At 43.0% G+C, this 13,749-nt stretch overlaps 1 protein-coding gene across 1 annotated transcript in view; it reads left to right on the forward strand.

Moving 5' to 3' along the window:
• LOC101588067 (aldose reductase-related protein 2) overlaps positions 1–7,908 on the forward strand; it is a 31,261-nt gene extending 23,353 nt beyond the window's left edge. The window contains exons 6-11 of the mRNA XM_012514422.2: positions 3,286–3,408; positions 3,658–3,764; positions 4,190–4,271; positions 4,766–4,849; positions 5,591–5,658; positions 7,851–7,908. Of these exons, the coding sequence (XP_012369876.1) occupies positions 3,286–3,408; positions 3,658–3,764; positions 4,190–4,271; positions 4,766–4,849; positions 5,591–5,658; positions 7,851–7,908 (522 nt within the window). The remainder of the gene's footprint in view (positions 1–3,285; positions 3,409–3,657; positions 3,765–4,189; positions 4,272–4,765; positions 4,850–5,590; positions 5,659–7,850) is intronic.
• The last annotated feature ends 5,841 nt before the right edge of the window (positions 7,909–13,749 follow it).

Consider the following 13,749-nt stretch of genomic DNA (forward strand, 5'->3'; position numbering starts at 1 on the left):
TTTCTGCTGCAGGCATTAGAGTTGAACCCTTTGTGTCTCTCTGGCAAGATGTTCTGCTCCTGAATCAGCTGGGTGGGTCTTGCCTCTAGCCTCTTTGTAGGGAGTTCTGCTGAAGGGTTCTGTGCTGGGCCTGCGCTCTGGGTCTTTCCAGGACCCCGCGGCCTGGGTCGTCTCACTCCGCCAATTTGGTTTGAAACTGCCTCATCGCTATTTGTTTATCAATAAAATTATGGAAAAAAATAAATAGATAAGCAAGCCATGTAGCAAGCTGACATGAAAGAGAACAGAGGCTTTTCCTAGAGGGGATGAGTCAGTGACTCTTCCTCATTTTCTCAAGTTGATCAATGTCCATTTAAAGTATCAATCGCCATTGTTTATTGTTAGGGAAAATATGTGGGTGTACTTGTTTCACCTTTTGTCTTGAGGTCTGGTCCTCAGCAGATGTATCTGTCTCCCCCATAGTTGCAATCTATGCTGTCTTCTGTATGAGCTTCCTTAAGGACCTCAGCTTGTCTGACTGCCTACAATATTTCTACCTAATTTAGTGGTCTACAACCCCAGTAAAGAATAAAGTGCTTGATTAAATGTAAGTGGATGCTGACAGAAAGACTCCAAGAACTAACTAATGCATTATGTCAGATGTTTGTCAGGGGCACATGTAATTCTGAATTTTTTTTTGCACTTTATCACTTCATAATCTATTAAGCCTACCCTTTGGGAAGAGATTAGTATGTATGTGACCAAATTAAATGTGCCTGTCTGTGGATTATTTGCTCTAAAGTGTTTATTCATGATCACCACACTCATGGTTCATTAACCTTTAATCATTAGAAGGATGAAGATTTAGATAGCATCACTGATATGATTCTTGAGGAAAAAGGCAATGAAGCAGAAAGGCAAAGGTATCATAAATGACAATCTTGGCATAATTGCAAAAAAGATTCTTTAACAAGAAGTCATTAAATTTGCTTGCCAACAATAATAAGCGTCTTAGAAGTACAGAAAAAAATGGTCTGGATTTCCATGGATGCATTCTAAAAACTATTCTGAAGTTCTGAGCTGCATGAAAAAAAATAATACTACAAATAACCTCTCAAAATATTTATAGCAAAGTAAGGAGCAATTTGTAAAATCTTCATTGAACTTGGTTAGCAATGATGTGCTATTTGAGAATAGAATCTTCAAGTCAGAAAGATAAATAATTCAAAAAACAATATCTTATGCAAGGTCTATGAAAGACATGCTCAGCTCTTAAATACATATCTTATGAGCATGACAGTACACAACAAAATAAATAATTTTTTCCATGGAAAGTGTTAAAAAAGTTTTGTCATTCACATGCACCTATTCCTCATTTAATTAAATGTAAATCCATTTAAAAAGTGACAGAACACCATGAATGTTGGAGCTGTGAGGTGGTTTAGCCCATACACTAGAAGCAGGGTTCAAACTAAAACTTGAAAAAGCAGGTTATTTAATGATTGTTCCAATGATGTAGGGGAAAGAACCTCGCAACCTGCCTGATGCCCCATAGGAACAAAAGAGGTTAAGAGCAGAATATTTTTCTTGGGAGAAAGAAAGTCACTATCCATGAAAGAGAAACAAGGGGTCCCAATGGGTTACCAATGGCTCTGCTTTTACCTAGCGATGTTTATAAAGCCATCATGTAAGCTGGGTCCAATATGGGAAGAATAGGAAATTGCAATGTGGGCATGAGGTGGGAAAAAATTCTTGTTGTAGGCAGCTGAATTAGATAGAAGTATTACAGAAAGTCATACAGGGCAAAGCCTGAGAAAGAACTAATGCAGACAATGGGATAACTTGCAACTGTGGGAGAGACAAGGCCCTCTGTTGTGGACAAGATCTCAAGACTAAAGATACAACAAATGCACCCAGATATCTCCCTAAAAATAAATATCAGGGATTGATACTCTAAATAGGTATCTGTCACCTTGAGAGAGTGAGGAAGAGACACCCACTCAACCATCTACAGGAAAATCCCATTCTGTTTCATGCCTACTTGCTATGTGACTCACTTCCCTATTGGATCCTGATTAAATCAATTTTATGTGAGCAATTAGACTTGTAATCTTACTGGTTGACCAGTTAGGTCTTCCCTCATGCCCAGCTAATACTTTTTTGTGTTTCCCACCCTGGACCCAAACCAACCTCATGGATTTCCTCTATAAAAAGCCCTAGAGAAGGCAATGTCTTTGGTAACCCATTCTGGACCTCTTCTTTCTCACTTGGACTGAAACTTTCTTTCCCCCCAATAAATATTATCTGCTGTTTACCTCTGTAGTTCCTAAAATTTCTTCTTTAGTTTTAGAGAACATGAACTAGATACCTAGAATGCTATGAATTTCTTTCCCCTATATCACTATGGTTAACTAATAAAATTATGAGTATAACTGCATGGGTAAAATTGATTAAATCAGGATAAAATGAATAAGCAAGTCATGTAGCAAGCAGGCATGAACACAGAACAGGGGCTTTTCCTGTACATGGTTGGATTTCAGGCTCTTCATGGCTTTCTCAAGGTTATCAATACCTATTTCAAATATCAATCCCTGATGTTTATCCTTAGGAAGTGGGTGGGTGCATGTTTCATCCTTTGTTTTGAGGTCTGGCACACAGTGGAGGTGCTTGTCTCTCCCACATTTGCAAAGCATCTCATTTTCTGCACTGGTTCTGTTAAGGGCCTAGAGCTGTCTATCTACCTATCCTATTTTTATCTAATATAGTTATCTATAACATTGGAATTATCCAACCACGTAGTCTTAACACTTGTTTGATAAATTCACAAAAATAAGTTGCTTAGGCCTGAATTTTCAAAAGAATTTACTTTTTTTTGATAACAAAATTAGTCACAAAAAACTGACCTGATCCTGACAGGATTGACTATGTCAGCGCTGGATGTTTCTGTAAGTGCGAAACCAAGTCAGTAGAAACCCAGCTGACTTGGAGAAACTAGAGGCTGATCTCTTCTTCTTCTACTTCTTTCTCTTCCTGCTCCTTTCTCCTTCTCTTCTTCTTCCTTTTGCCCTCCTCCACCTTACCCATCATCACTGGAGATCAAACCAGGACATCTTACACCCAATATACTGGCCAAGATCCTTACCACCATGCAATACCCTCAGTGTTGGAATGTCCTCATACCTACCCTCACTTAACCTTGCTGTAATGGATCACTGTCCATTTCTACTCCATGAGCTAGCACTAAGTCACATCACCTACTCTACATTTACTTGATAACTATCTCTATGTCTCTCTTTTCTGTGACAGGTCATGGAGGAGCTGGTGGATGAAGGTTTGGTGAAAGCCATTGGCATCTCCAATTTCAACCACTTTCAAATCGAAAAGCTCTTGAACAAGCCAGGGCTGAAATATAAACCAGTCACTAACCAGGTAAATTTGGTCTGCTACAGAGGCCTGCTCTACTGCTTTTGAAATGTTTAGAGGAAAGTTAAATGCTGTATACTAAGTCTCATCCCAGGGCTCAGTGATTAGAATGCCTTCGTAAAGTGGAATGCAGGTCTACAGGTCTGGATTACCAAGTCTACCTGTTTGTCCTTTCTTTGGTAATCTTTTTCAAATGTCCAGCTGCTCCAGAAGCAAGCCACCTCAACTACTGATATAGATTGTTCACACTTGCAGGTGGAGTGTCACCCATACCTCACCCAGGAGAAACTGATCCAGTACTGCCACTCCAAGGGCATCACTGTCACTGCCTACAGCCCTCTGGGCTCCCCAAATAGACCATGGTGAGTCTTCCCAGTGTTGGCTTCTTTCTCCTCATACTTTGAAAACAGTTTATATTTCACTAATGTTGGAGTGGATCTGTGTTGCACTGGAAAGAAAAACATGTTAGAAACAATACATTTGGCATGCATGAATGGGATTATGGTGAGAAACGTGGGAATTAAAGAACCAACCAGCTAAGGCAAGGGCACCATCCTGACCCTCTGAAAATACTTCATCTCAGCCACATAGTGATGGTAACCTTAGCAAATGCCAAGGCTCAGAGCCCATGGATAGGTTATGGGAAGAACATACAGCTGTCAGGTCTTCTTCATTCTCTTGCAGACAGACAAGGCTGTGGTGCACAGCCTGCAGACTGTGGTAAGGACAACATAGGTGAGTGCAGGGCCTATGGTGATTACTCACACTACCATCTCTCTGCCTCCAGGGCCAAGCCAGAGGACCCTTCACTGCTGGAAGATCCCAAGATTAAGGAGATCGCTCAGAGGCACAAAAAAACCACTGCCCAAGTACAATGTTGTTCTTTTTTTTAATCCTTCCCCAATCCATCCCATTTTGAATGGGGCCTAATTCCTCCTGTTGTCTTCGTACAACCCTCTGAGGGAACAAAAATGGGACAAAGCACTTAAGGCCTGTCTTTGAAGTCTTCTGGGTTTCAGGAAGAATGTTGGGTCTCAATGAACCAGGACCTCCTCTTTTCTGCTAGGAGCACATTCTTGCTTGCTGCCAAGCACAAGATTTGTGGGTTTGGGGTCATGCCCCAAGTCTCACCCTTCAGATACCAAGCCATTTTCCCAATACCCAAATGTAGAAAATCATAGCATTGCTACTTGGACTCAGAGAAATGAGTAGAGGACTGGCAGGTACATCTGAGTTAACCTCTCAGTTGATGCTGGCTATTGTGCCTAAACCCACACTAAATGACAGAAATACTTTATTATTGTTGTTTTTTTGGTTGGGATCCTCATAGGTGATCAGAAACGTGATGTCCTTTTACACACAGGTTCTGATCCGGTTCCATATCCAGAGGAATGTAGCAGTGATCCCCAAGTCTGTGACTCCAGCACGTATTGTTGAGAACTTTCAGGTGAGATCCTGGTTGGTCCTCTGGGATTCATCAGTGGAGTATGTGACAGATGTCTCAACTCATAGTGGATTGTCAGTGGGTCCACCTCACTTCCCAGCACTGTGTCATCTCTTTGGCTGGCGTCTGGCCTCAGTAGAGCTGAGATGGGCCGAGCACTGTGGGGCTCTGACTGGAGAAGGCCTGTTATATCTGAGCACAGCTGTGTGTGACACTGTGGAGAAGACACTTGTTTGCCCTTCATCAGCTATGTATGGGATTCCCAGAAGAGCAGACTTTCCTGTCCTGTAAATGCACCTCCTCCCATAAGGATGTGAATAGGTGGGACTTAAAGAACTGTCCTTTGGGAAGAGCCTGTGTGGGTCTCAGGAAGCACAGATGCTGTGCACACTAAGGTTTCATGCTTCCATGGCTGATCTTGCTTTGTGTTACATAAGCTCAGGAAGTATCAGGAGTGTATAATAGCCTACATTGTCATCTCTGGTCCACCTAGCTCAGCTCTCTGCTCCAAAGCTGACAAGATGGTGAGAAAAGGGTCAAACTACCTGACAGTGGGGTAATGGCATGCAGTATTGGTGAAGGACTAACGTGGGAGAATAATATGTGTCCATTGGACTCAGTGGGGGAAATCTCCTGTCCCAATGTAAGCTGCAAATGGTAGCTCATCCCCTAGCAGTATGGGTGGCAATCTCCAAACCTGCCAAAAATGGCCTTCCAAGGATGTTTTTGAACTCATCTTTCCAGGTCTTTGACTTCAAGCTAAGCGATGCAGAGATGACGACCATCCTCAGCTTCAACAGAAACTGGAGGGTCTGTGCTGCTGTTTTGTAAGTTTCATGAAATTAACTTGGAGGATCGTGGGATTTCATTATAGTGCAACAGAATTTAATGAAAAGATTGCAAAATGGCTGACATATGTTCTATCATCAAGTACTATTTTCTAGCAGTCTTTGATTTAAATTGGAGTCTCAGGGAATCAGAATGAATCAACAGACATTTGTAACTGCTTCCCATTGCCTAGAATTCTGGATGTAGACCTGCCACTTTAAGAAAGACCATGTCATTACTATGTATGAGGCAGAACCATCCATCTATTTCCTCAAGAATTTATTGGGAACCTTCTGTATGCCAGACAGCCTTTAGGAGATCACAATTATCATACTGTACAACGTTTCTACTTCCCCACAAGCTTATAATCTACAAGGAAAAACACAAATAATTTAAAATATACAGTAGTACCTCAGTATACAAACTTAATGCTTTCTATGATTATGCTTTAAAACTAAATTTGGAAAAAAAACTATTAAATTCAAGGACTAGGTTTAATGTTGGTGTCATGGGGAAATTTAATTTGGTTCTTATAAAAGGTGCTTCCTACCTAAAGTCATGGACAGAAATAAACTCATGAACCATATATTGTCACATAGGAGAGTATCAGGCTCTCTGAAGAAAAAATATGTAAAAGAGAGGATAGGCAGTCATTGGGCATGATGAGATGGATGGTTTCTATGGAGTGGGCTAGGGGAGATTTTACTGAGATATGACAGCTTAGCAGAAAGCAGAAGAAATGAAGGGTGAGCCATCCAGCTATTTAGGGGGAAGAATACCTTTAACAGTGATAGCAGTAAGTGCAAACATCCTGGGGCATGTGGATATTTAAGGAAGTTGAGCAATAAGGCTGGAGCAGAATAACTGAGAAAGAGAAAGCCTGTGAATTAGTGAGATCTCAATGAGTTTTAGGGGCCCAGAGAATGGAGAGAGGCATAGGTCATGAGAGCAACTCTGAAGTTTAGTTCTGAGCCCAGACTCCACTTGATGTCTTGAGCAGGAGGGGAGAATCTGACTCATGACTACAATAATCACAGTGGCTTCTGCACTAGAAGTCTACAAGGAGACCATACTAATAATTTCGGAAGCAATGGTGGTGACCAGACCTGGGTGGGGCTCCTGCAGGAGCTAAAGAATGATCTAATTCTGCATATACTGGGGAAACAATCAAGTAAACTTGCTAACAAATTAAGAGTCAAAGATGGCTATGCGAGTATATCTCTTGGTTGTTTTTCCCTGAGCAATGAGAGAAGGGCATCACCATTCAAGAGGAGAAATCAGGAGCTTGACTTGAAATATGTTTGTAATTCTCACTGGACAGCTACAAGGAAAACTCAAATAATTTGACGTGTCAGTGGAGACAATGGATTGGTGGCCACATGAGTAAATCTACATGGTCCTAAATCTGAGCTGTATCATGTATTTATTTGGTACATGGCCTTGATGAATTTACCAACATTTCCAAGCATATTTCTTCATCTGTATGATAGAGATGAAATGCCGATTAGCACTGAAAGTGAGCTTACAGTGTGTCAGGGACTGTGAGCATTTGCCTGTAGGGTTTCTCATTTCTATGTTTATGTTTAAAAATCTTTTCTTTTCATTTGTGTATTTGGTACAAGGTCTCACTACGCAGCTTGGACTCATAGTGATCCTCCTGTTTTCAGCCTCCCCAGTTGTGGGATTACAGGCGTGCACCACCACACCCAGACTAGATCTCTGGCTCAGCACGCCCCAGGGGTGGGCCAGCAGGACATGCTGGAACAGGGATTGCAGCCTGGTCCCTGCACTTGCCAAAGCAGGCACTTAATCTGGGGTTTCTCATGTAATACAATAATCACCAAGCATGAATTTTGCTACTATTCCCCAACTTACAAGGTTGTCAGAAAGAATTGAGACAGTAGTTTTAAGGCACTTCACCTAACACTAGGCTTCTTATGAGCCATATTTACCATTTCATTCTGGTTCTCTGGGGCCTACTGACTCACATACCCTCCTTTCCCAAATATTTCTCCCACAAATTTGAGGATGTGAGAGTATAAGCCCCTTATTTTATTCTTATAAAATCTTGATGTGGTGGGCAGGAGCTGAGAGGATACAGGGAAACTGGAACCCATACACGCAAGAATGCAGATTATGCTCAAGATGTTGCTTCATGGGACACTTTTTCTCTCTGTGCTTCTTTCAGGGACTTTGAAAATACGGAGGAGTACCCTTTCCTTGCGGAATACTGAGGCTGAGCATCCCCATGAGATTATTGGTAGATGCTCCTCTATTGCCGCAGGGGAACTCACCTCTCCGTGTTTTAGTGAAGTTTATCTGCAACCCTGATGTGCTTCACCTGGAGTTGCTGGTAGACTGCATGCAGCGGAGTGCTTCCAGACTGCATGCATTCAGCTATCCCTGGGAAGTGTGACTCAAATAAGCCAAGGACGTTTTTCCTTTCACTTGCTTGGTGTGCCAAAATGACTGGCAAATGCCAACGACTCTTAAAATTCAGAATAGAAAAATGACAATAAAAATTAATAATACTAATCAATATCCATTGACAGCTTACTGTGCACCAAAACAGTTTGTGGTGGTTTTCCTCTGGTAAGCTCGTTTGTTGTGCAGAGAGTCCTCTGATCCCTAATCAAGGTGACACCATTAGTGAGTTGCTATTTAGCTGTGCAGCGACTCCCCACTATGTCTGGAGGCTAAATGCCAGACTTAGCCATGAGGACATCATCCACCACTGCTCTTCATAGTGCTTTCTGAGCTGTGTATCCTCTAAGATGGGATAGGAATAGGGAGAATCCAGGTGACCAGCCTGGAGCAAGTTTCTAAATGGTCAGACTACGTAGAAATGGTGATGATGGTACATGACATGGCATGCATCAACTGAAGGTCACAGTACAGTATCTTGTCTTTATTTTCGCCGTGGGTAGCATTGTAAGTGGTAGATTGGAATCAATTTGATGGGATTCCAATAACGTAACTTTGGGATTACAAATATTGGCTTCTTGGACCGAGACGAGGACCTGGAAGTGTCTCCTACACCAGTCCAATGAGCTTGCCGGCCACAGGCCAAGTCACAGGTAAGTTACATGGGAAGCCACTAGCTGTGTGGATCACTCTGTAAGGAAGCTAGCTATACCCTGAGCAGCAATACCAAGCAAAGGGCCACGGCTAGAAGGACAGCACTGACCCTGATTAAAATAAATAAATACAACTGTAACAGTGGCCTTGTTTTGCCCCAACAAGGAGGCAATCCGAGGTACCTGGGTTTTGGTGGTTCTGGGAGACTGGAGGCCACATGTGGATTTATTTACTGTTCCCTAAGGATGGTGCAGCATATACTAGCATTGGTGGACACCAGAGCTGAATCAGTGCTAAAATGTGGCAGCCCGGACTGTTTCGCAGGACTACTTCATGCACAGAAGGGTATGGAAGTTACTACATTACAATCCAGAAGGCCCAGGTGACTTTCACTCTTGGGCACTTGTCCCCACACCCATATGATGTTTGTGTTACTCTAGTTGGCAGATGCATACTGGGGATGAACATACTGACTGGTGTATCAACTCCATGCAAGAAAAATTCCAGTTACTAATTTACACGGTAAATCCATTGTCCAAGACCTCCCTCACCACACACTGCTGACTCATGCAGGCTAAGTGAATTATGTACAAAAAACAGTACTGAGACCCAGAGGTCATAAAACAATGGGACAGGTCATTTTATAATTGTTTTAGAAAAGGAATGATATACCCTGCACAGTGCCCTTCTGTGTGGCCCATGCAGGAGCCAGATGCGTTGTGGCAGATGAATGTAAAGTCTCACCCTGACACTCATAGGACCAATTTGCCTTCACCCAGGGAAGGCAAGCAGTGGACCTTCCAGATGCTGCCACAGGGCTATTTGCTGAGCCCAGCTTGCTGCTGTGGCCCAGGACCTGGCCATCTATGCCAAAACCAAACTATGTCACTGTTTTGTATTGATGATACTATGTTAACCTGATTGTCTTATAGATTTAGAAATTGCCATACATAGTCTGAAAAAAAGTGCTGTGTATGGGATGCCACCAGAAATAGCACTTGGCTAGGGATAGCATCTGACCAGAGACAGGGACATAGACCTAGTCCTTCAAGTTAAAGCCTTTGCTCAACATACGGCCCAGGCCTTAAATGTTACATGCCAGGTTTTGATGTTACTTATCCATAAAACTGTTCAAATAAAAAATTGGTTTTGCTGAAGCACATGATTCTTCATTTTTTGAACTACAGGCACTTTGGCCTTGTTACGTACAGAATATTACATTTATACAGCACCAAACTTTCAGGGGATGTAGGGAACCACACAGAATTCTTTGAAGCTCAGTCACATGAGGACACTGATGATGTGACTCTGTTTGCTGCAGTTTCACAGTGGAATGCAGTTATGTAACCAAAACTTAGCACGAGTAAAGATGAAAACGCTGGTTATGGCACTATGCAAAAATGCAAATATGACATAACAGCTTGTATACAAATTATGCAATACAGTTGGGAGTCTGATTTTTTTTTTATGTGTATGATCTCTGTTGCATCCATTTACCTGTTATTATGGTTTGTGTCTAGTTGTCCCCACAAAGCCTCATACAGTCATGGGATAAGGACTTCTAGAGTTTGAGATTAATTTATGATCCACTGGGATTATGGGTGATCCAAGGCTGGGATTATTGGTTTTACCAGTGCTGGGATTATGGATGTGTGTACTTCCCCCAGCCTGGGGCAGAAAGCCTGAATGTAATGAAAGAGAGACAGAGAGACAGACTCTCTCTCTTGCCATGGTTGCTGCTACTCCTCCCTTGGCTCCTCTTGCTCTTTGCTGCTGCCGTTAACTGATGCCCTCTGCCCTGTGCCACTCTGCCTTGCAGCCGAATATGGACTGAAAACTCCAGTAACTGTGCGCTAAATAAACCTTTCCTTCCTTCATTTTGGGTGTTGGATATTTGTCCCAGCAACGAGAGGAAGAGTAACTGGGACACCTAGAACAATCATGTTGTCTCTCCAGTGTAAGAAACTGAAAGCATAAATAAGATCCAAAAGGTACAGCAGATATTGTGAAAGGGAAAGAAACTGCTCAAAAGAAAACAAGAACTGGGATGGGCAAAGGAGAAAAGAAGGGGGACACAAACACACAAGGTAGCTAAGATAAATTTTACTACTAATTTCTATTAGTTTATTGAAAGGAACAGTTAGTGCTTACATAGTTTGATCAAGTTGGCATGCCTCTATCTGGCAGCTGGGCATATAACAATATGCCATAAAACAATCACTGTTTATTTCCTATCGTCTTGTTTCGAAATTCTGTATCATCTTTATTGTTTTGATCTTATCGTTTTAAAACTATAAACAATTGTGCAATAAAGACAATAAAGTGCTGAGGCCTCGCACTCTGCTCTGCTCCATGCTGCCTGCTGCTGTTGCTGAGATCTTGCGCATGTGCGTTCTTTCACCACCGAAAACTTCCCTTGGGCCCCGAGCAGGGTGACACATATCATGCGTAGCTGACTTCTAAAGCGTTTGGTATCAGGAAGACCGTCTCAGAATTTAGTTATTAAGGTCCTTGGTTTTTCACTACAACGCTCTTTTCACCTGCCTGTAAAAAGTGAGCACTGCGCTGAGGTCTCCGCTCCTGCAGTAGGTCCAGCGGGAATGAGATTTGGGAACTGACAGAGTGACCCTCCACCCAGGTCTCAGCCAAAAAGAACTCCAGTTATAGACCTGGCCCTCCTGGCGGGGCCCGCATAGTACCCTGACACAGAGCACCACGGGAGGGCTTGCGTTCAGTGCAGGCAGATGACCTCACCCATCCTCCCCTAGCACCCAGCCCCGGCGGGGTCGGCCAGTAGCACATAGGCTTCCCCACGAGGGGCGTGGCTGTGGGTCTGGCTTTGCCCCAGGACGAACTGCAGCGCTGGGCAGCTGCGTAGCTGGTGGACTCCATCTTTTCCCCAGTCCTAGGCAAGTGCTCAGCCAAGGGGAAGCAAGCTTTTGTCCCTAGTGGACTGAGTGAAGGAGCCCTGGGAGGGACTGTTGCCTGCACAAGTGGAAACCCGTGTATGCTTTCGCTGGGCTACTAAGAGTCCCTGTGCAAAAGGAGGAGCGAACTAGTGGATCTCAGACAGGGTCTTTTTAGATAAATGACAGTTTGAGTTGCATGAACTCAAACAGAAACCTACATGATTCCAGGCTTTGCCTTCACCTGGCAGAACTTCATTGTGTTCTAGGACCAGGTCTGTCCACGACTACAAACTGTGGGCAGCCTTCCAGCAGAGAAGGCGTTGAAAGGAAAACAAGGAAGGGGATAGAAGACTCACTTTGATAAAAGAGAAACAAACTCTTAGCCTGCTAAATATCTGGAATGGGTTGGTGTTCTTTAAAATTCAGAAAGACGGGCAGGGGACATAACTCAGTAGACTAACGGCTTGCTCAGGGAAAATGGAACAAATTGGGATCAAAGAGGGAAGCAAGTCTTGTAGCAAGCAGACCTGAGTACAGAAGAGAGGCTCTTGCTGAAAGGTTAGGGTTAATGACTCTTCCTGGCTTCCTCGCCATGACAGGTCCATACATAGAATGTCAGTCCCTGATGTTTACCCATAGGAAACTGTGCGGGTATGTCTGCTTGTCCTGAGGTCTGGCTGTCAGCTAGAGGTGCCTGTCTCCCCCAGGTGCAAAGCCTCTCCTCTTCTGCACAGGCTCCTTGGAGGGGCTACCCCTATCTGTAATATTTGATCGAACTCAGTTGCCTACAACAACCTGACTCTTGGCTGACAAGCCCAGGCTCCAAGACATTCTCTGTCTCACCTGATACCCAGCATCTTTGTAACCCACAGAAGTGAGCAGGACTCACTGAAGGTAGAAGAAAGGCAGAGATTTATGAAGGAAAATACACTCCTCTGAGAAAAGCATGCTAAGAAGGTTCCAGTTAGTTTGACACAGACCACTCTGTCTCTTTTATGTGTGACACTAAAGTAACCATGGGAGAGTTTTAAGCAAGCCTAGGTCAGAAGTGCAAACCTAATGGAGTGAGTTGCAGGATTGGTTTACTTTTGTTTTGTTTTTACAATTTAGATAGCAGTATAAGTGTAGTTTTTTTGGGGGGAGGGGTATAACCAACTATATTCAATCCAAATAATTGAGAGTACCTAACCTGTCTGGAGAGAAACATGCTTGGCTTCTTATGGCCTGGCTGGATCCAGCACACTGCCACAGTCCATGACAGAGGGGAAAACACAATGCTAATGATAGTACGAAGACCTTGGGGTTACCATTGGTTAACCGAAAGTTTTCCTTCAGTGTATGCTCAACCAAGCTCAGGCTGGATGTGAAGGAAGTGAGCTAAGGGAAGGAACTTATGGAGGGCTCCTGCTAGGTTTTAAGGAGATATGATAAGAGCAGAGTACCTTTGTGTTCTCCAAGAGATTGTACAATGCCAGTGTCTCCCATGCCATCCATCTCCTTCCTCAACCAGGGGAGCTGAAGTCTTCTCCCTTTAGGAGCTGGATATCCAACTGTCAGGGCCAATTAATTCTGTGACCCTAACTAAATCTGGACTTTGAAGCTTTCACATGCAAAAATCTGTTCTTTCACCCTCTTTTCGCAGAAAGGGGAAGCGCTGTGTTTTTCCACACACTTAATTTGATTTTGCTGACTCACAGTGACCCAACAGAAAGATTATATTTAAACTATTAAGCAATGGAGATATGCTCCCATAGATAATGCATGGATAAAACTGTGGAGAAAATAGAGAGCAGAAGAATAATTCAGTGGAGGGGAAAATATCCTATCAAGCCATACACACACACACACACACACACACACACACACCAAAAAAAAAAAAAGAACCCTAAATGCATACTGGTAAGTGAAAGAAGTAAAATTGAAAGGCTTCATATTGTTTGATTTCACCTATAAGCCTTTAATAGAACAGTGGTTTTCAGCACCTCAGAGAAAAAAGAGGAATGATGAACAGGTAGAGCACTGGTAGTTTTCAGGACAACCACCCAATTCTGGTTGATACGATATTCAAGGACTTTTATCACTAGACAT

Source organism: Octodon degus, unplaced genomic scaffold (assembly GCF_000260255.1).
Source record: "Octodon degus isolate 3935 unplaced genomic scaffold, OctDeg1.0 scaffold00032, whole genome shotgun sequence".
NCBI classification, from domain to species: Eukaryota; Metazoa; Chordata; class Mammalia; order Rodentia; family Octodontidae; genus Octodon; species Octodon degus.